At 48.5% G+C, this 22,317-nt stretch overlaps 1 protein-coding gene across 1 annotated transcript in view; it reads left to right on the forward strand.

The window, feature by feature from the left end:
- LOC147685121 (unconventional myosin-Ig-like) overlaps positions 1-22,317 on the forward strand; it is a 1,601,091-nt gene that overhangs the window by 1,108,207 nt on the left and 470,567 nt on the right. The window contains exon 18 of the mRNA XM_086941006.1: positions 10,204-10,348. Within this exon, the coding sequence (XP_086797132.1) occupies positions 10,204-10,348 (145 nt within the window). The remainder of the gene's footprint in view (positions 1-10,203; positions 10,349-22,317) is intronic.

Consider the following 22,317-nt stretch of genomic DNA (forward strand, 5'->3'; position numbering starts at 1 on the left):
AGCGAGCTCTCATAAAGGCCCAGGCATGGGCCAAGTGGGCATCCAATGGGAATAAAAGGACAAGACGTCACAGCGTACCTAAACTAAAAGCATACACACAGGGCCAAACGGGACCAACCACCCTAAACAGTCCCCTCAACCAACTACCCCACCCCATACTTCCCCCAGAAGCATCAGTCACCCCCCAAACATAACTACAAACTTCAAAAGTCCACGGCATGGGGCACAAACAGAACACATCCCTCTGTCGAAGTCCATAAAAAAGTATGCATTGCTGCTGACACATGAGGTTCATGAAATCTTGATGGACATTAAAGAGGTCTTCGAGTGGGTTAAGGTTTAGCACCACCCTATGTGTCTAGGAAGGATGAGGCAAGGGTCTCAAAAGTCACCAAAGGATCTGGCTCGGAAACAACAGTGGCCTCCACAGCGGGTTCATGGGAGAGAAGCATCCTCTTCAGTAGGGAGGCAGGGGATGGTCCTGTCTGCCTGCCATGTCTGGTAGAACCATTTTGCCACCCAATGCCATGGCTCCAGTTTCTGCCAGTGACATCTTTGTCGGGTGAGCGATCTACCCAGGAGGGCAGTGAGTTAGTACGCAAAGGCCAAATCTCCGTAGCCCATTCCCAAGCTGCCTCAAGAGTGTAAAAAAAAAAGATGTAGAGGTATGAATGACCTTGAGACGGGCAGGGAACAGGAGCATGTAGCATAGGTTTATCGCTTATAAACTATTCAAAGAATCAAAGTTGGCACTGCACAAGGAGGGTATAGTTTGGGAAAATTAGAATCCGGGATGACTGGAAGGTCTTGGGGGACAATTTTCATTAAAAGCGCTGGACCACATCCCTATCTTTGTAGTTCAAGACCTTGGTGATCATTGGTCGAGGTGGTGCCACCGGCAGAGGGACTGTCATCAAAAATGTATGTGCACTCTCGACCATGAGGCATGAGGACAGGGGCCCCTCAACCCCCTCAGGGAATCCCAAAAACTGGAGATTGCTACGTCATGCATGATTTTTAGTGTCCTCCACCCGGATCTCCAGTTTGTGGGATACTGTTGTAAGACGGGTGACCAACACCTTGATAGTGGATATAGAGTTCTCCAGCTCAGAGATGCACCCCTAGGGACCAGCAACATGATCCCCTACATTGCACAGGTCTTGGCATAGGAAAACCACTTTGAAGTGAACATCCCCAATCTTACATTCCAAAGTGGATCGGGAAGTCCGAATAGCCAGGAAATTGTCACTTGTGGTCGGTGAACCCTCCAGTGTGGAAAGTGAGGGAGCCTTGGTCGCACTTCTCTGAGGGATGGGGGGCTGGTGGGCTGTGTATTTGTTGATCCTAGGCTGCATACAAATAGGGGCTGGCCCCCTTCTTCATGGTAAATCAAGGCACTGGACAGTACAGGTACCAGCAGGTGAGACAACAGGACAACATACCCTGACAGCACGAGTAGTCGAGCCCCTCTCAAGCTACAGCCCAATCTCCGTAGTGCCATAAAGTTCAGGGGCTAAGTTTGAAGGGCAAGGGAAAGAAAGAGGTCCACAATAATGCCTCATAATGGAGGTGATCGCTACTTACAGAATCAAGATGAAAATGCATGGCAGGAGAAAAGGGTGTTAGACAGCATCCAACAAGTGAGGAGGTCTGTGTGCCCCAATTGCAGAAGACAGTCAGGCGGCGTGGCACAGCTGCAAGCCGAGGCTTGGCCCTCCATTATCATGGAGGGCCAGAGACCAGATCCCCACACGGAGCACAGTACACTGGAACAATCCCCTGCCACTATAAGGTCGTTCCACACACCAGGATGGTCCATCAGGGAGTCAGCAACAGTTCCACGCCATTGTAAAGCCCACAAGGAAGGGCCACTCACACCAACGAGGCCTCGACACTGCGCGACCAGCCAGCCAAACCTGCAGACCAAGCGGTCCGCAGACCATGTTGATGATCTTCAGGTAAACCAATCTCAGCCACAGTTGCCGCTGAGGGCAGGAGTCCCCACCGAAGGATGCAGCCCGCTGCTCAGGAGGATCACAATGGGGGGCTTGCAGGCAGCTGGTCTCTCCGGCAATCTGAGCGCCACATGGCCCCAAAATAATGCGTGGGTGACGTCCCCTTGCAGCGTGATGATGATGCAGCACAAGCGGCAGGTGCAACATGGCCTAGAGTTACTTCACCCCTCAAAACGGCTCAAAACCAGGGTGGACCCCACCCAAGCTCAGCAATCAGTGCGGGCAGGAAAAGCCTCAGGAGCATGCATCCCCACTGTTTAGGAAGTCCACCACGGGAGACCCACAGTCAGCCGCATTCCCAGAGGAAGTCATGGGTCGAGCCCTTTCGCAGTGCAACACCGTTGCTGTGTAGGCCGGGGGGCCTGGCTGGGTACAGCCAGATCGACTGCACCGTCTCGAGTTGGTCTGGGCCAAAATGCAAAGATCCCCGGAGTCAGAAGGAAAAGGGGATAGCCGATGTTTCCTCGGGACGCGATTAGTAGAGTTTGAAGCCGGATGAACGCGGAATCACCGCCAGCCATCTAGGCCAGTCAGGACACGCTCCCTATCTCAGATTTAAGGTGGATCAAGAACACGTTCAATTTCCAGTGTTCACCTTCGGCCTCACCTCTGCCCCTCTGGTGCTCATGAAAGTGATGGCAATTGTCGCTGCCCATCTTCAGAGAATGGGAATTCCAATATTCCCACATATTGATATCTGGCTGCTGAAGGCGGGCTTGTGGGCTAACTCCAGACCTTGGCTAACCTATTAACTTCATTGCGGCTCACCTTAAAATCCTGGGTACTGTGAGGTTCAAAGATTTTCCTTCACCGCAACATGTCCTGGACATTCGCTATATGATCCTGAAATTTCATGCCAGACCCTGAATCTCGGTGACAGTGGCTTTAAGGCTTCTTGTCTTCTTAGCGGTGTGCGTCTTCCTTGCCACATAAACCAGGTAGCACATGCAGCCCTGCAGTGGAATCTGAAATCCAAATGAGCCCAACACCCAGATGCCTTTATGACACCATTAAGGTCTCAAAGGAAACTTTCCAAAATTTAAAGTTGTGACTCCCCAACTGCAATTTTTACTTCTTTAGGCAACTCTCCCTTCCCATCTAGTGCTGACTGTGGTGATAGAATGCATCTCTGATGGGTTGTGGGGCCATGTAGAAGAAGTGTATATTAGAGCGACTAGGGTCCTGAGTTTCCTCGACTCCAGATCAATCTCCTGGAACCACACTTGACCATAAAAGTCTTCCTGCCATCTAGCAAGGAGAGGCTGGTGGAGGCTCTTACAGACAACATTACCACCATGTGGTCCTATAAGCGGGAGGAATGAATGGGGTCCTACAGCCTGTGTCTCAAATCTCTGGAGGTGGCGGGAACAGGACACCATCTTTCTGGTTACCAACCACCTCGTGCAGTCCCTGATTTCCAGAGCAGACTAACTGAGCAAATGATGCTTGTCAGATCACAGTTAGCATCTGTATTCTGGGGCAGGCGTCTTTGATCAGTGGGAACAATCCTAGTTACACCTAGTTGCCACTGTTGAGACAACGTAGTGTCAACAGTTTCGTGCATTGGAGTTTCCGTGAGATAATTCGCTGCAATTCATTCTGACTGGAGTGGAGTGGACAGAGGGACTACTGTATGTATCCTGCCACTACCTCACCCACCTCGAGTTGTGAGGAAGATCAATTATGACAGGGCCCAAGTCATCCTAATTTCCCCGGACTGGGCCAGGAGAGTGTAGTACCAGTAACTCCTAAGCATCTGCTCCATAATCAGAGTTCCTCCCGAATCTCCACAGCTTACACCTCACTGCATGGGGGCTGAGTAGCGGCAATTGACTGCATCTAATTTACCTTCTGAAGTGGTTGATGTCATCCTTCCTGCGTGATACCCTTCCAAAGCATTTATCTATGCTGGGACAACATTGTTATCTGAAGTCATGCTCGAAACACTGACCTCTTACAAGCAAAGGTGTCAGACATGTTGTTTGATCTTTCTCTAGCAAGGCCTTGCAGTGGGTACTGGGAAAGCTTCTTTGTGAGCCCTTTCGGCCTTCCTATGTTTGCAAGACCACCGTCCATATAAAAACGCAAACTGTGATGAGTTTTATTAACCCCTTCGCTGCTCATGACGAGCTCAGCTCGTCATGCAGTACACTGGTCGTGTGCTTATGACGAGCTGAGCTCGTAATGAAACAATGGTATTCAAATAAGCTCAGCACCCAGCTGGAATTGCCTTAGCAGTCAAGGTGTTAAGTGCTTAATGCACGTGCTCCCTCCGGAACTATTTGTGATGCCTCAGTGGGACCTTAACTTGTTCTCAACCTTACTCATGTTGTTGCACCCTTCAAGCCATATATAGTTCCAATTTATATTGTTCCTCACTACTGTCTTCCTCACAAGCACTTTCAGTACAAACCCCCCAAACCACCTTTCTCTTAATCAAATTGGTGCTGTGCACTCAGATAACCTTTCGGTCTAAAGCTGTACCTCCCTTCCACATCGAGAAGTTGATCACTGTAGTGCCATTCTTTGATTTCCCTAACCCCCTGAACTCAGAGGAGAGGCTCCATTGGTGGGTCTTCAGAAAGGTTTTGAGTTTTTACATTGATTATATCAAGGCCCATCGAGTGGATTACTGCTTTGTGGGTGGGGTTTCTAGAGTAAAGAAAGGCACGGCTGTGAGGAAGAGGATCAAGTCATGAAGGATACTCCTCTGTATAAAGATATGCCACTCACTGGCCAAGAAACAGCCCCTGAAAGGTCTGAGAGCCTATTCCACCAGGGCAAGGGCTGATACCACTGTATTGGTGTGTGGGGCTACTGTCCTTATGTAACGGGGTGTACAGTCGGGGTCATCAGGATGTCGATACGGGACTACCCATCAACGCAGGAAAGAACCTGGGGAGGTCCGACTTAACTTTTGTCCCCTCCCCTCCCCTCTCTCTGTCTCATCCACAGGAACCAGCGACGACATGGACTGAGTCGAACGCTATGGACTGGCCCTTTAACTGCGAGGAGAACACCGAGTGGGAGGAGTCAGGATATCAGCCCTGCCCATCAAAAGGGGAACGAGAAGCCTCTCAGGTGTGCTTGTTCACCTGGAGGACGGAAGGCGAAGGAGGAAGGAGGACGGAGATTCAGGAGGAGGAAGAATTCGAACGTAGGAAGATCGACGAGCAGCAGGAGAGAACGGAAGACGACTCGGAAGACCTTGAGACTCGACGAGCAGGAGAAGAGGTGGAGAGTCGGACGACAGGAGACAAAAAGCGAGCAGAACCGGCGCCTGCCCAGGACGGAGGAAAGCCAGGAGGCCACCGTTTCCACGAGCCGCCCAGCCACTCACCCAGGGGAGGTGCGTGGCTTCTCCAGGTACGGGATCGTTTCAGGGGCTGGGTAGGAGGGCAGCGTACTTTAGGTACAACCCCGAGGGACGTTTAGTTTAACGGAAATCACCCTTCACTGCCGTTCACGCCTTAAACTGAGCACCGGGAGACCCCTCACTTACCCCCCCTTTTTTGCACAGAGTACAAAGTGGTGCAGCACCTGACACTTCTTTCTTTCTATTTTTCCCTCGGACTGGGTGATCGCTGGAGAGCCACTCCGACAGTCGGGACGGACTCGGAGGAGGAGGAGCCGCCTGTCCGAAGACCGGAAGGGTCAAGGAAGAAGGAAAAGACCGTCCACCGACGTCGGAGCAGAAGCCGGTCACCAAGGAAACACCCGGCCCGTAAAAGCTGTACAGATCAACTGTTTGCCACATTAAAGCCTAAACTTCCAAGAGCCCGCCTATTGCCTATCTCTACTGCGCCGCAACCCGCTCACATTGTAACAGTGGTGGAGAATGCGGGCAACCTAAATCTCGACACAGAGATGGAAACCATTCTTCAAGAGCTCGTGAAAGGACAGGAGAAACTCGGCTGGGTGGCGGAACAGCAACTGACTTCAGCCCAGGCTGACCGGGAGATCCTAAAGAAAGCCCTAGCCGCTCGGGAAGAGTCTCAACAGCCCTGGGTAGATCCCGTCGCCACCGGGAGTACTAGAGGTGAAGGAACCATCCCCCATGGCTCCTCTGCAGTGGCTCTACAGAAGTATCATACCGGAGACGACCCGGATGCTTTTTTGCTAAATTTTGAAAGGGCCGCAAGGGCCTGTGGCTGGCCCATCAGCAAATGGCCCTTCTTCCTGGCCCCACTCCTTTCAGGGGAGGCCCAAGCCGCCTACCAGGTTGCTAATCCTAACGGGGATACGTCATACCAAGAGATAAAAAAGATAATTCTCGATCACCTAGGCTTGGACACTGAGGCCTACCGAATACGATTTCGGAAAGAACGGGGCACCCCAGGAGAGACCCCTAAAACCCTATTCGTGAGACTGAAAATGGCCGCCGATAAATGGCTGACCCCTAACACTAGCACCAAGACCGAGATTATGGACCGGATATATCTCGAACAATTCCTGGAGGCCCTTCCCTATGCGACGCAGCGTTGGCTTCGCCAACACCACAATCTGACAACGGCGGAAGCCGTGGAGATGGCCACTACCTTTTCCAGAGCCCAACCCCGCTCCACCGGGTGGGAAAGTGAGCGCCACCCAAAGCCGCCCATGAAACCAGAGAGACGCCCCGTCCAGCGACCCGTCGACCCTCCAAAGACCCGTAGCTGGAAACCTGAGGGGCCAGCTAGTTCTGGACCCCAATGCTTTGATTGTGGGAACTGGGGCCACATCGCCCGATTCTGCCCCGCTAAGAAAACCCAAGAGGAACCGATGGAGGTGGGATACCTGCCACGGACGGTACTTTACTCCGCGGAGATGGGGAGCACTTATAGGGTGAGTGTGCAGGTGAATGGTGCGGTCGTGCAGGCCCTCTTAGACTCAGGGTGCCGGCAGTCGGTTATTCAGGCCCCTCATGTGCTAAAGTCTCAATACCTAGAGAACCAAAACGTGGCAATAAGATGTGTGCATGGGGATGTGAAGACCTACCCCCTTGCAATAATTCCCATAGTCCCCAAGGGAGGGCCCCAACAGCGAGTGAGAGTAGGGGTTCTCAATACCCTCCCAGAGCCGTTGATCATAGGTACTGACAATCCGCGTTTCCTTCACTGGTTCAGGCAGAGTATGGGAACAGGGAAACCCAGCATGCAGTCAGTGAAGCCGGCCCTTCTGACCCCGGAACCCTGGGTAATGGACCGGAGTTTCAAATTTGCACAAATCAATGACACCACACTCCTTAATGCCTGGGAGCAGGCTCACCGTGAGATGGACGATCCTCACCCCAGATACCCCCGTTTTCTCATCTCCAAAGAGCTACTATACCGGCAGGCTAAGGAGGACGAACCCGAGCAACTTTTGGTGCCGGTATCTTACAGAGAACAAATACTCTTTTTCGCACACACCCATCTATTGGCTGGGCACACCGGGAGCGAAAAGACCAAACAGTTGATCTGTACAGCTTTTACGGGCCGGGTGTTTCCTTGGTGACCGGCTTCTGCTCCGACGTCGGTGGACGGTCTTTTCCTTCTTCCTTGGCCCTTCCGGTCTTCGGACAGGCGGCTCCTCCTCCTCCGAGCCCGTCCCGACTGTCGGAGTGGCTCTCCAGCGATCACCCAGTCCGAGGGAAAAATAGAAAGAAAGAAGTGTCAGGTGCTGCACCACTTTGTACTCTGTGCAAAAAAGGGGGGGTAAGTGAGGGGTCTCCCGGTGCTCAGTTTAAGGCGTGAACGGCAGTGAAGGGTGATTTCCGTTAAACTAAACGTCCCTCGGGGTTGTACCTAAAGTACGCTGCCCTCCTACCCAGCCCCTGAAACGATCCCGTACCTGGAGAAGCCACGCACCTCCCCTGGGTGAGTGGCTGGGCGGCTCGTGGAAACGGTGGCCTCCTGGCTTTCCTCCGTCCTGGGCAGGCGCCGGTTCTGCTCGCTTTTTGTCTCCTGTCGTCCGACTCTCCACCTCTTCTCCTGCCCGTCGAGTCTCAAGGTCTTCCGAGTCGTCTTCCGTTCTCTCCTGCTGCTCGTCGATCTTCCTACGTTCGAATTCTTCCTCCTCCTGAATCTCCGTCCTCCTTCCTCCTTCGCCTTCCGTCCTCCAGGTGAACAAGCACACCTGAGAGGCTTCTCGTTCCCCTTTTGATGGGCAGGGCTGATATCCTGACTCCTCCCACTCGGTGTTCTCCTCGCAGTTAAAGGGCCAGTCCATAGCGTTCGACTCAGTCCATGTCGTCGCTGGTTCCTGTGGATGAGACAGAGAGAGGGGAGGGGAGGGGACAAAAGTTAAGTCGGACCTCCCCAGGTTCTTTCCTGCGTTGATGGGTAGTCCCGTATCGACATCCTGATGACCCCGACTGTACACCCCGTTACACCTTAATATCTGCCTGGCTGCTACGTGGGCGTCAATGCATACGTTCACAAAGTACTACTGTCTTGACAGCCAGATCTGGTAGGAAGGACTCTTTACCTGCTCAGTTCTTCAATACCTTTTGGTTAGAATACACTCCACAGATCCTCCACCCTTGGAATTTAGTGCTTTGATATCTTTTCTAAGGTGAGGAAACTGCAGCTATAAGTACTTCTCAGAAGAACATGTTACTTACCTTCTGTAACACTCTTTCTGGTGAATACTCTAACTAACTGCAGATTCATTACTGCCCTACCACTTATTCATTCTTTGGATTGGCCTCCAATTAGAAATCCACAAAGAACCCAAGTTATAGATCAGCACTATGTCATCAACATATTATGCTGTGCATCTGAGGGAGTCTAAAAGAAAAAGACAAGAAACTGATGTCAGCACGTAAGGGTGAGAGAGGGAGTATTATTGAAACTTCTTTGAAATCATTTTGGCACCTGGGGATATTCTAAGGTGAGGAATCTGTGGTTAGATCTAAGTATCTATCAGAAAGAGTGCTACCACGGGTAAGTAACTTGTTCTTTGGGTACAAACAGGAGTTTACCCCCAAAACAGGTTTGAAGCCTCAATGTCATCGATCCCTTAGGGGTATGTTTTTCCAATAAGGAAAGGAAGCAAGGGTTCAGAATATGTACGACTCCAGAGGATACATTATTTACAGCTACAAGGTAGGTCCCCCAAACCACCGTTATTTTTATTTCTTCTTTAACGCACTATTGCCCACATGCATCAAACTCCCGTTTTGCGTTTCCAAATTTGCGAATTTTACCGAATCGCAAATATGGATTCGCAAAACGGGATGCATCATGGAAAGTGCAAAATATTTCCGATTCGGTAAAATTTGCAATTTTTACCGACTCGCAAATATTTTGTGACTTCAAAATTGCTAATTCGCAATTCCCATTGATTCCTATGGGCCAAAAGGCCCATAGGAATCAATGAAAATTGCGAATGGCACTTAGAAAATTTCATGGGTGCAGGGGGGGGGTCCAAAGGACCCCCCCCCCTGCACCCCCGAAATGTAATTTGAAATGGATGTTTCACACCCACATGTCCTAAGGACATGTGTGTCTGTAACATGACATCGTTTAAAATGTAAATTAGTACCTTTTAAACATTTTTCGCAATTTACCACGAGGTTCAACCTCGTGGTAATTTGCACTTCCAAACCTTGTTCTCGCAATTTCATTTCTGAATGATGCATTGCATTTAAGGAATCGCAAATTTGCGATTCCTTAAATGCATTCGCATTCTGGAAAGTCGCAAAATCAGCGAATTCCATTCAGAAATGATGATGCATCTGAAAAAGCACTTTTGCATTCGCAAACGGCCGATTTTAAGGAATCGCACCGTTTGCGAATGCAAAAGTGCTTGATGCATGTGGGCATAAAACTTTGAGATTATTAGGCATTGTCTGCCTGTAGAGCTCTATTATTCCAAAAACATGCTAACTGAATAGCACTACTCCAAAACAGGTGAAATGCATGTCTGATTATGCATCATTTTTATGAATAGACAAAGTTGTGTTTAAACTGATGCTTCATTTAGATTCTGGTACTAGTCTAAGATTTTTCAGGATATTTCTAAAACAACATACGTGACTTTCACACTTGAAATTTGTATTTCTAGAGCTTGGGCCTTCGTGCTAATTTTGGGATGACATCCCTCGATAAGGTGCTGCAAAGGCAAGTTGGTTTGATGGCTTTGCAAAAGGTTTCCTTTCTAATAAAGGTTTATTTTTTGGAGAGAACTGTCATTGAGTACCTGTTCATATCATCTTGTCTTTAAGGTGGCGAGCCAGACAGATCATTAAGAACATCCCTCCGTCTGACATGGCTCAGATCAAAGCAAAGGTGGCGGCTATGGAAGTATTACAAGGGCTTCGGAGTGACCTGGGCTACCAGCGAGCATGGGAGCGAAACTATCTGTCCTCAGTAAGTATCTCACTTGGATCAGGGAGGAGACTATAAAGGTGCCAATGCTAATATAGAAAAAATGCCTTAGTGACCCTGTGATCCTTTAGTGGCAGGATGGCTGCAGTGTTGTAGTAGAGATAGAACTAGGAGTCAGAGAACTGTGTCTATCAACAGGAAAGGCCATGTACCTGTGCAGAGCAAAGTTCCTGAAATGCTGAGACTGTCAATGTAGGACTTCTTCAGTGGATGTTAGTCCACCCTTGTCTCATGGGAAGAAAGAAGTCACAATATTCATTTACAGTTCCTTTACTTTGGTTAAGAACAAAATAATTACATGTCAACACAATGAACAGAGGAACCTATTCCTGTGTACCGTAACACTTTGTTGTTGTAAGGATATAGTTTATTCTCTGGACAGAGTTAGTATCAATCATCTAAATGGGGGTCTCCTTTCAGCTAAGTGCTAGAAAAGCTGTTTGGGGAACCTGAATCATTCCACCAGAATGTGGATACAGTCACTATCCACTGCCCAGGCCCAAGAGACTTCCTTCCAGAATAAGAGTGCATATCACCTTAAGAAGTACTAGTGTCTGAGATTTCAAAATATTGGGATTTATGTAGCATGTGAGAAGTTAGCCTGGTATAGGATGTCCACTATTCTAGCGGGCACCTTGCACCATTCTAATCGACCCTTATTGGTGGTAGGTTTTAAAGTCAAACTTATAGAAAGCTATCCTAGTGGTAGCTGTGGAGAGCAGCCTTCAGGCTAAGACTTGGAGACGAGTTAAGCAAGTTGTTTTTACCATTTATAATCTCTTGAGTACCAAATGAAAGCACACCATACAAGCTATATATCAAATATATATGTATTTACTCTAAACACAACCCCTCTGCACTCTTTATAAGGTCAGAGGTAAAAGTACAATACAAGGAACTTGATTAGCATACGATAAGTTGCACTGTATACGTTTTGCCCTAGGGGCCTCACAAACCATATACTAAAATAGTGGTATAAGAACCATGTGGAAATTAGAAAGCAGACCTGGGGCCTGTGGAATCTCTGGGGCTACTCAGAACAACCAAAGGTTAGGATGTAGGAGGCCCATGGGAGACATGTGCAGTGTCTAAACACAGCCGCGGGTTACCATTGACTTTCAATGGGAAACAAACAAGTTACAATTTTAAAGATTAAGGGTACAAGGAAGTGAACTATGATGGAACCCTTTTAGACTAGGACACTTGGAGAGACAATACCCACGCGAGCACCGGAGTACTCGTGTTACCTCACCCCGTGAAGCCGGGTGCATAGGTGTCTTTTCCTGTCGGGTTTCGTCGTCGATTCCAATGGAGAGCTGCAAAGAAGTGCTGCAGGCGACCAGAGGAAAAGTGTACAGGTGGATCCAAGGGTGGATTGGAGATTTGAAGAACTTGAAAGCATAGGAGACAGAGTCTGGGCCACTAGCCAGTGACCAGGGCGGCAATAGCAAGATGCCTCCAGATGTCGGGTGATTTCAGGTGAAAAAGTGAAGTTTGTCTCTTCAGTCACTAGGTCCAGGAGTCGACGACAACCAGGAGCTGGATTCGAGCTGTCCCACAAAGGATCTAGTTGACTGCAGTGTCGGTATCTGGATTGGACCCAACAAGCCTTGGCAAACACAACCCACGCAGGATGTCGAGATTGGCTTCGGTGCAGACCAGCAAGGTCTGTGGAACTTCTCCTTTGCAGGGAAGCTGGAGCAAACCTGGAGCAACCAGGAAAGCAAGTTAAATCAAAGGTTGGTCTTCTTGGGGGCCCACTAGCCAACGGACTAGGAACCGCGAAGATGCGTCAAGCTGAAATGCACAAAGCGGGCCCACAGGACACTCGTGGAGTGTGCGCCTCTGAGCTTCGGTGCAAAAGGTGCTCGGGGCTGGGGCTTCAAGCACCCCAATGCACAACTTCGGGATACCTCGGGAAGTCGATGCAGTTAGCAAAATGCAGGATGTCCAGGAGTTCTGGTCCCACGTCTCTCGTGTCCGCCATGGGTCTCAGCTTTGCTGGGAGCGAAGGCCAGGTTCAGAGATGTCTGGAAGTCTATGTCCTGTGTCTTCAGGGTCAGGCGGGAGTCTCAGAAATGCAGACTGGCAAAGATGCTGTTGGTGCCTGTTTGAACAGGGTGGTCACTCCTTGACCACAAGGGATATTTCTTCTGTCTTCCAGTCAAAATGCAATGTCGAAGATCCAGGATATATGTTGCAGAGTTTCGTCCATGGTAATCTAAAGTCCTAGGGACTGGGGTTCTATACTTATAGTAAGTTTAGGCGTTGGACTAACTCTAAGGTCCCTCCTATGGGTGGACCTGGGGTGGGGGTGGTTACACCCCTTCCCCTTTCTCCAGTTTTGCGCCAGAGCTGGGGCTGAGTGCCCAGCAACCGGTTTGAACTGGGAAATGAATGGAGCACCTTGTGTACCCCAGGCAGTGTCTGGGAAGCATTCACTGAATGCAGCCCTCCCTGCCCCAATACACTAAGAGCCTGTCTGGTGAGGTGCCAGCACTTCCCTGGACAGGAAACCTATTGTCAAGGCCTCCCCTGCTGGAGTTTCGTCCAGCAGCAGGAGGGCAGACTCATGTCTGTGGCAGCAGCATCCATTTTGTGATGCTGAGGTTCTGTTTAACCGGGTAAACCAGTAACTACATGTCTTCTCCCTCTAGAAAGGTGGAATGCTACCCCCACCGCCAGGACTGGCGGGGGGAGGGAGTAGTACTCCAAAGTGTTTGACACCTTACACAACATGTTCTGATAAAGCCAAACCAAAGTTAGCATTAACCGAGAGGATTATAATGCACTTTGGAGTATATGGTATGGCTATATCCTACAACAGCTATGAGGAGATGCTTCCGAAAGCTGCAGAGGGTCAGCTCATGCCAGGGCACCCTCTCACACAAAACCAAGCGCTCTACCTCCAGGATTGTCGAGGTTTGCCTTAGGAGTGGCTTATAGGTGTATATGTGTCTGATTATGTATATAGATATAGGTATATTATATCTAAGTAAGGGGTGATTACACCACCTTACCCAGGCTGTGAGAACTGACATGTGGTGTCAGTTTGGAAGGCAAACCAGGGGTGGCACGATTCATGCTGCAGCCCCTGGTAGGCCTATTGTGCACCTATGCCCTGGGTACCTATGGTACATTATACAGGGGCTCACAAGGGTGACCCAATAACCAATCTGTTATGTACCTAAAGTACATGGTATCAATTTAGAGAGAGAACAGCTGAGCTGTGGGACTGATTAGCAGGTCCACAGTCACACTAAAGTCGAACAAGCATTGGCATAGCCAATAGGTCTCGACTTTGGGGCCTTATAAGTGTTTATTTATGCAGCACAATATCCTTTGTGCAACAACCTCAACTGCTGCATAACTAAGCACTTATAAGGTCCTAAAGGTGAAACCTAGTGGCTATGCCAATGCTTGTTTAGCATGGCACCAAGTCCCCCTAACATCCAGAAAGAAGAGGAAAACACACACATCAAGAATTAGAGCCAGTAGAAATTCCAACTGCAAGAAGCAAAAACTAGGGATCAAAATAGTAGCAAAAGGGCAAAGAATATGGCAAAAAAAATAAAGGCAGGAATGTATTGCAGCTCGTCCATCACTTGTAAATGCCACAGTGTATATGATTCAAACTGGAACTAACATCACAGGAAAAGACTACACTTGGTCTTTGATTTAGAACCTCAGATGGAGTTCTCTAGACGTACCACTGTTGTGTTGTCCGTGCCCCCTTCCTGAAACTCATTGTCAGTTTTGCAAACAGAGAAGCCAACTTTGGTATTCTTTGCCTAGTACTGAATTCTGTACTCTAGCCTCAGCCCCTCCCGCTTGATGCTCCTTGTGGCCTGCGGGTCTAACTAGCCTTAAGTCACATGAAAGGTACAATGCAACACGCTTGAAGCAACGTTTCACATGTACTATTAAAACTGTTTTGTGAATGGCAAAAAACTGTAAACTCACATTCGGATGGAGTTGTAGTATTCTGTCCATACATTTACACTGTTCTTTACTTTAATTCGGACCACTATATTGTAGAGGAAGAGATCAGAACTGGAATTAGTGTGTCCTAGCAGCATGGAGTAATCTGGTACCCTTTGCCACATAGCATTGTGGATAATTCTATGAAAAGAGAAGTGGATGTGTGAGTCTGCTTATTCAACTTGCCAGCTCAGGAGCACTGGAAGGCTTTATCTGAATGTTACTTTTGTTGTCAGATGCTTCTATAGTAAAAACATACATTTTATAGATTTAGTGATTAGGCGGTTGCCAATAGGGGAGCTGCTATCAGTGGTGCAGCTGGTGCAGTGGCACTGGAACCAGAGGGTTAAGGTGTCCTGTGTGCTCTGTACCACCTGCAGCCAACTTAAAAGGCCGAATGCACATGATTTTTACTGCAATGCTTGCCTGGGGCCTGACTCTGTGTTTAGTCTACTGGGGATGAGGGGGGGAATGAAGGGGGGTACAAAGTCGAATGGGTAAGGAAAGAGAAAATGGAGAGATAAATAGTAGAAAACAGAGATGCCAAAATAAAGAGATCATTTGAAAAATGGAAAGCTAGAGGTGGAGGTGTTAGAAAATGAGACAGGGAATAGATGTAGGCAATAAGGAAACAGGGTGGGGAAACACAAGGAAAGATGAAGAGGTTCACATGTGACTACAAAGAAACAGGGAAGAATATAGATATGAAGTGGAGACTGGAGAGATCCAAAAGAAAGCAGAGATAAAATAAAAGGATGGAGAGAAAGAGCAAAAAGATGCAAGAGCCGAAGTAGAGAGCAAATTAAAGGATGGATAGAAGCAGACAATGGCAGGTTAGAGAGAAAAATGAGAGAATGAAAGGTACAGGAGAGAGATGAAGAAGAGAAATTGGGGGTGAAGTAAGGAGGTGTAGAAGAAGACAGGGAGGAAGGAGACAAAACAGGATAGAAATGTATAAAACAGATTGGTACGGGAGTAAATGCAGAGATGTGGGGAAAGGGACATGAGGATTAAAGCAGTTCTTGATTTGAGCCGGTGAATTACGGTGGGAGCGAGTGGCACTTATTAAAAAGTGTTACTAAAAAATGACTAATATTGGATGTGAATGCACAGAGAAAAGGCTGCGACTATGGAAGATGGGCTCATTGAAGCTCCTAAGATGGAGAGAATGAACATTAGGACACAACGAGGAGGGAAACAATTATTATTAAGGTGAGTGAACGAAGGCACCTCTAGAACCAAATGCGACTTACTGAAGTGAAAGAATAGATACACGCTCAGTCTCAGTAAGACGTCCGTCCTGTTCATCGACAGGAGAGGGTCCACAAATCACCCGGGGTGACGGTATAAAATCTTCAAATGTGTGCTAAAATAGCGGAAAGGCAATGTGACAAATACTGACTTTAACAACATAGCCACACTGTGAACCTACCAAACCATAAACAGTTAACATTAATAACGGTTCAGTGAGCCTGGGGTGGGTCTGATTGCCAAAAGAGATGAGGGATAGGTGCCAACTCAGTCACAAATATGAACTAGAAAAGGCCACTGTGTCGCAGTGGATGTCGTGTCCATAGTGCCCGGAAATGTCTGTCAATATCCAGGGCCGGTACATAAGCGAGAAACACCCGCGAGCGCAAAAAATGCGTCATCAATAGTATTGTACAAATTAATAAATAGAGTGTATCCCCAGTCGCAAATAATGGTGTTTCGGCATAACCTTGTAAAACTAATGAAATAGCAAAGTCAAAAAGTGATAGGCAAATACCTTCCAGAATTGAATCCTCACTTCACCAGTAAAAGCCAAAAAATACAACAAAAAGGAGCACAAAGAATCCGTCAGGCTTCGGAACTTCCTAACATGTAGGATTAATAAGCAGGACTGCCTAAACTCCCAACATACCTTTGTTGATATCTTCCGCAACGACTGGCATGCAGGGGCTCGGTACGCGGCATAGATAACAAGAAGCCAACATTTTAGAAGTGAGCGGCCGCGCTCGTAAAAAAAAAACCCAAAAAACTAAAGTCACCGCAATCACGATCGCTTTGAAAGTGAAAGTGATCGCAATGACGCGCCGACCAGCTTGCTAGAACGCGCGTGCGCGCGCGACTTGAAAAAGTGATCTGCATATCGCGCGCGCCAGTGCGCGTTCTAGCAAGCTGATCGCCGCTTTGGGAGCACTTCCAGAAGCCCTACTAAATGTCTCGGCCGAGTGCAGCGCATGTGCTGGATCAGGCCGAGACCTAAAAACCAGAGAATGACAGCAAAAAGTGGGGGTAACCATAGGAAGCAGACCCTACTCACCTACACAACCCCCCCCAAACGCAGGGACATTAACCCCTTTGCTGCGGGGTGTTTTCCCCCCGCTGTGCGGGGGGGCCGCGTGCAGCGCCCCCATGCTGGTGACGAGCTGAGCTCGTCATGAGGCACAGCGGAGCTGCCCTCATGACGAGCTGATCTTGTCACGGCCGCACCCATTTTTAGAACATTCAGCACAGCCGGGTAATTACCCCCGCGTGCGAACGTTCCAACGGCCGTGACGAGCTCAGCTCGTCATTAGTACAGCTCAACTGTACTCCATGATGAGCTGAGCTTGTCACCAGCATGGATGAGGTTAAACTAACCTTGACCAGTTGAGTCTTCATGTTCTAAGTGGAAATATCTGGAGAGACCATCTGCATTGGCATGGTTACTCCCAGGTCTATGTTCCACTGTATAGTCCATCCCCTGTAGGGAAATGGACCACCTGAGCAGTTTGGGATTTTCACCCTTCATCTGTTTTAGCCACAAGAGGGGCTTATGGTCTGTCTGAACTGTGAAGTGAGTACCAAACAAGTATGGCCTCAGCTTCTTCAGGGCCCAAACCACAGCAAAGGCCTCCCTCTCAATAGCTGACCAACGTTTCTCGGTAGGGGTCAGCCTTCTGCTAATAAAAGCTACTGTCAGGTCCTGACCTTCTTCATTCAATTGTGATAGCACAGCCCCTAGCACCCCAACTCAGAAGCATCTGTTAAACAATGAATTTCTTGGAGTAGTTAGGACTTTGCAGAATGGGTGCAGTGCACAAGGCCTGCTTCAGGTCATCAAATGCCTTTTGACAGCTGACTGTCCACGGAACTTTCTTAGGCATTCTTTTAGAAGTTAAGTCATTCAGTAGTGTCACAATGGAACCATACCCCTTGACAAATCTCCTATAGTACCCACTCAGGACCAAGAAAGCTCTGACCCGAGTCTGGGTGGTTGGAGCAACCCAGTCCATTATGGTCTAGATTTTGCTCTGCAATGGTTGAACCTGGCCTCCACCTACAAGGTCTATCTGGCACTTAGTAGCCTTGATAGTTAGGCCTGCCTTTTGCAGGGCCTCCAAAACATTTTTCAGGTGGATCAGGTGATCTTCCCAGGTGGAGCTAAAGACAGCAATATCATCAAGATAGGCTGCACAGTAGTCATCCAGGCCTGAGAGGACTTTGTTCACCAACCTTTGAAATGTGGCAGGTGCATTTTTCAGACCAAAGGGCATCACCACAAATTGATCATGTCCACTAGGGGTTGAAAATGCTGTCATTGGCTTGGCATCCTCAGCTAACCTGATTTGCCAGTAGCCAGGTGTCAGATCAAATGTGCTCAGATATTTGGCAGAGGCCAACTTATCTATGAGCTCATCTGCTCTAGGTATTGGATGGAAGGGAAGAACAAGGGAACTCTACTCACTAAGGAACCAGGGTGCGTACTTTATCTGGGAAACAGTGGTTCCAGTGGGATGATACATTTACTTTTTATGGTAAAAATAAAACATAATAGCAATCAAAATACAAGGGTTATGGGGGATGTTAGAAAGAGAGAGAGCGATTCTAAAACCAACGATTTTTAAATAATTCAATTGTATTCTTGACAAAAAGGTATAGTAACAACATATACAATATGCAAAATAAATTTTTACAGTGCGAAGTGTCCCCAGTGTAATTATAAAGAACCAAGAAAAAACAGTTAAATGACACTTGGTGGAAGTATTTACAAGGTTTCTAAAACAATTGTTCATTAGAGGAAGCGACCGTTATATAATGCAAACAAGAGAGTTTTTTTCAGCCACTTTTTACAATCATAAGCGCTGTCTTAAAGGTTTGTTTCCTTAAATCGTCGACGGCGTTTCGACCCCACTGCCGATAAGGGGTCTCATCAGGACCAAGGGGTGGGGGACATCTGAGTTCCACTATGCTTATTAAAGTGAAAATGTGCTGTGCCAACCATGTGGGTGAAAAGAGTAAAGGAGATTTAGATTGGCGGTGGTGATTAAGCAAGGAGGTAAAAACTGGTCTTGGTGCGCGGTGGGAGATCCAATGGTGATCTTCAAGATGCTTACAATGAGCAAGACCCACGATGGGGCGTGCGTTGGTAAGGACAATGCCTGATGCAACACCTCGATGGCAGGAGACAGTCTGACCCGATCCGACTGCTTCTCTTTGGAAAAACGCACTAACCTTCGGTATTGGATGGGCATCTGTCTTAGTGACAGCATTGAGACCTCTGTAGACTACACAAAACCTCATCTCTCTCTTACCATCGTGGGTGTGAGGTTTTGGCACCAGGACTACTGGACTAGCCCAAGGGCTTTCTGAAGGTTCAATAACTCCCAATTCCAATATTTTCTGGACTTCTGTCCTGATACAGTCCCTGACATGATCAGGTTGCCTGTAAATCTTACTTTTAACAGGCAGACTTTCCCCAGTGTCTACATCATGAGTGCACCAGGTAGTCTGACTTGGAGTCAGTAAAACATATGTCTGTATGCCTGCAGAACGTGTCTGCAGTCAATCTGCTGCTGGTCAGTGAGGCTGCCTGCCAAGGCTATACCATCAACTGAACCATCATCAGGGTTCTGAGAGAGCAGGTCTGGGAGAGGGTCACTCTTTTCCTCCTGTCCTTCATCAGTAGCCATGAGCAAGCCCATGTCTGCACTGTCAATATATGGTTTCAGTCTGTTGACATGAAGCACCCTGTGGGGACTCCTGGGAGTTCCAAATTCAACCAAATAGGTGACTTCACCCTTCTGCTCAACAATAGTGTGGGGTCCACTCCGTTTGTCTTGGAGAGCTGCTGGGGCCACTGGCTCCAACACCCACACTTTCTGTCCTGGCTGGTAAACAGTCAGTACAGCCTTTTGGTCATGCCAGGCCTTTTGCAATTCCTGACTTGCCTCAAGGTTTTTGGATGCCTGTTTCATGTACTCAGCCATCCGGGAGCGACGACCAAGTACATAGTCCACAATGTCTTGTTTGGGAAGTTTGAGAGGTAACTCCCATTCTTCCTTCACCAGACAAAGGGGTCTTTCCCCAGGATGCCCAAACAGAAATTCAAAAGGGCTGTAGCCAACCCCCTTCTGAGGAACCTCTCTGTAAGCAAACAAAAGGCAGGGTAGCAGGATATCCCATCTCCGCCTGAGCTTTTCTGGGAGACCCATAATCATACCCTTTAAGGTCTTGTTGAACCTTTCAACTAGACCATTGCACTGTGGGTGATAGGGTGTGGAGAACTTATAGTTCACTCCACACTCCTTCCACATTGCAGTCAAGTAACTAGACATGAAGTTTGCACCTCTATCTGATATGCCCTTGTTGGACCTGGGGTTACCAGTCCACATAGGGTAGCCTGGCACAGAGTAGGAAGGTCTATTCTCAAAGGCAATTGTGTTATGCTTGCGTCACACTCCACACAGCAATCCAGCGCCCATCCACTAAAAATGACACAACACCAGATTAGAAAAATACGGAATACTTTATAAAAATTCTTTGAATGGTCTTACCCCGTCAACCAGGGGTTGTTTTCATATAGCAAGCATTTCCACATTTGATTTCAAGTATCCTTATAAATTCATCATTACATTTGGTTTTAGAACCTTATTGTCTATTGGCAAGAATTCAGTAATTCCCTCCAATGCTCTAAATTTCAGTCAGTACTTTTGCAGTTTGAATTTCAAGTTAGCAGTAAGAACACACCACCCCTCAATTCAGAGAAGCAAGAGTGCACAATCTTAAACCTTGAAGAACATTTGACACTTCCCTTATAATAAGTTCAGAGAATGCATTGACAAATATCAGATCGGTGTACCCCCAAGCAGATAAGAACAGGCATTAAATTCCAGCAAGATCAGGCGTTTAAGTAGATTACCCGTGGTGTTCTGGCTACCAGTTTACTCGAGTAATGAGCCAGCAATAGTGCTATTAATGGTAGCTTTCTAGTTCGGGAATGTTAGTCTTTCCAGTACAGGCTCCCCTGGCCTATTTGTCAGTTCCCTTCAGGTTTCCAGGAAATAGTTCCTTTATTATACCCTGTGGCGATGCCTCAGTTTTGATGTCCTTCCCCAGCCCCCAGAACCCGGCTTACTTATGGCAGAATTGAGGTTTGTCCTGATTCAGCCAACACGTGCAGCGGGAGTCGTCACCTCACCACAAGCAGACTCTTCTCTTAGCGTCCGCTCTCTCCCCAGCCAGGCCGACTTACTCTCTGGGTCTGCGCGGGAGGGAAGACGCTACTGCTTCACCTTCCAGCTGACTCCTCCTCAGCACGATCACTCCCCCAAGACACTTCCTCCGCATCTCGGGTAAAAGCCTCGCTTCACTGGGCCTGCACGGGAGGGAAGTGGTGGGTCTGCGGCGCCACCCCTCTGACACGCTGACAAGATCCCTGCTGGGCCTGCGCGGGAGGGAGATGCCTCAGAGCTATGTGGCCGCCTTGGAGCTAGTCAGCAACGGCTCCCGCGGCACCTCTCACACAGTCTCCTCCCTATCTGAAAAGGGGGCGCAACTCCCACCCGGGCACCTCCAACTCCGATGCCACTTAACAGGTCCCCGGCAGTCCCGTCCGTGGAAGGAGGGGGGAAGTGGCTCTCGAACAGCGCTCCTCAGCGCAGGTAAGGGGACAGCTCTTTTCAGGTTTCAGATTGTTCAGGAAATGGGGGGGGGTGTGACAGTTGTTCGCCGTTCCTTCTCTAGAGGGGGTTTCTCAGGGTCGGAAAAAGAACGGCTCTTCTTACCGAGGGACCTCAAGGGGGCAGTACTCTTGACTCAGCACGAGCTCCAGCAGTCACTTAATTTGATTCAGGGAAAGCGTCAGTTTCTCCTATTCTGTGGAGTTCCCAGGGCAGAATTCAATAAAGGTGTGTCTACACCAGGTCAGGTCTAAGGCCGGGGTGATGACAGCAGAAAGGACGCAACCCTTGAAGGAAGTCAACCCTCTAAGTGTTCCACTCCCCTGACGCTTCAGCCTGCCCTCCAGCTAGCTCTCTGATGTCACAAAATGGCCGCCCAGGTGCTGACCTCATATACCCCTGGACCCATGTCACTAGAATGGGCCAGAATGTTCTAGATCCCTCTCACTAGTCCATGGGCCAGTTCCTGAGGTAAAATTCTTTGGAAGTTGGAAGCCACCATTTTGTAAAGGATCACTTCACTACCACCTCCATTTTAAAAGAACACCTGTGCCCCGTCATGGTGTAAAAATAATGAGGCACCCAGAGCTCTAAGGACATCACCAATAAAAAGTATGGTGGACAAAAAGGGGAAAATAAAATGTAGGAGGCAGAAAGGGGAGGAGAAAAAAAAAAGATAGGAGGGACCACCCAAAGGGCTGACATGTCTAACAGACCTCCTTAGGGAAACCCACTCTTGAGAAAACTCCCAAGAGGGCTCTTGCCACAGCAGGTGCTGTAGTGTTCCTAAGTGGTATAGCTTCTGGGTATCTGGTGGCATGATCCACTACCACCAGAATAAACCTGTGCCCAGAGGCTGTTTGGGGATCCATTGGTCCAACAATGTCAATCCCAACTCTTTCAAAGGGAACCCCCACCACAGGTAGTGGTATAAGGGGGGGCCTTTGTAGTTCCACCTGCTTTGCCACTGGCTTGGCAGGTTACACAGGAGCGACAAAACTCCTTTGTGTCTTCTGACATGTGGGGCCAGTGAAAATGAGGGAC

The sequence above is a fragment of the Lissotriton vulgaris genome, chromosome 10, assembly GCF_964263255.1.
Source record: "Lissotriton vulgaris chromosome 10, aLisVul1.2, whole genome shotgun sequence".
Taxonomy (NCBI): domain Eukaryota; kingdom Metazoa; phylum Chordata; class Amphibia; order Caudata; family Salamandridae; genus Lissotriton; species Lissotriton vulgaris.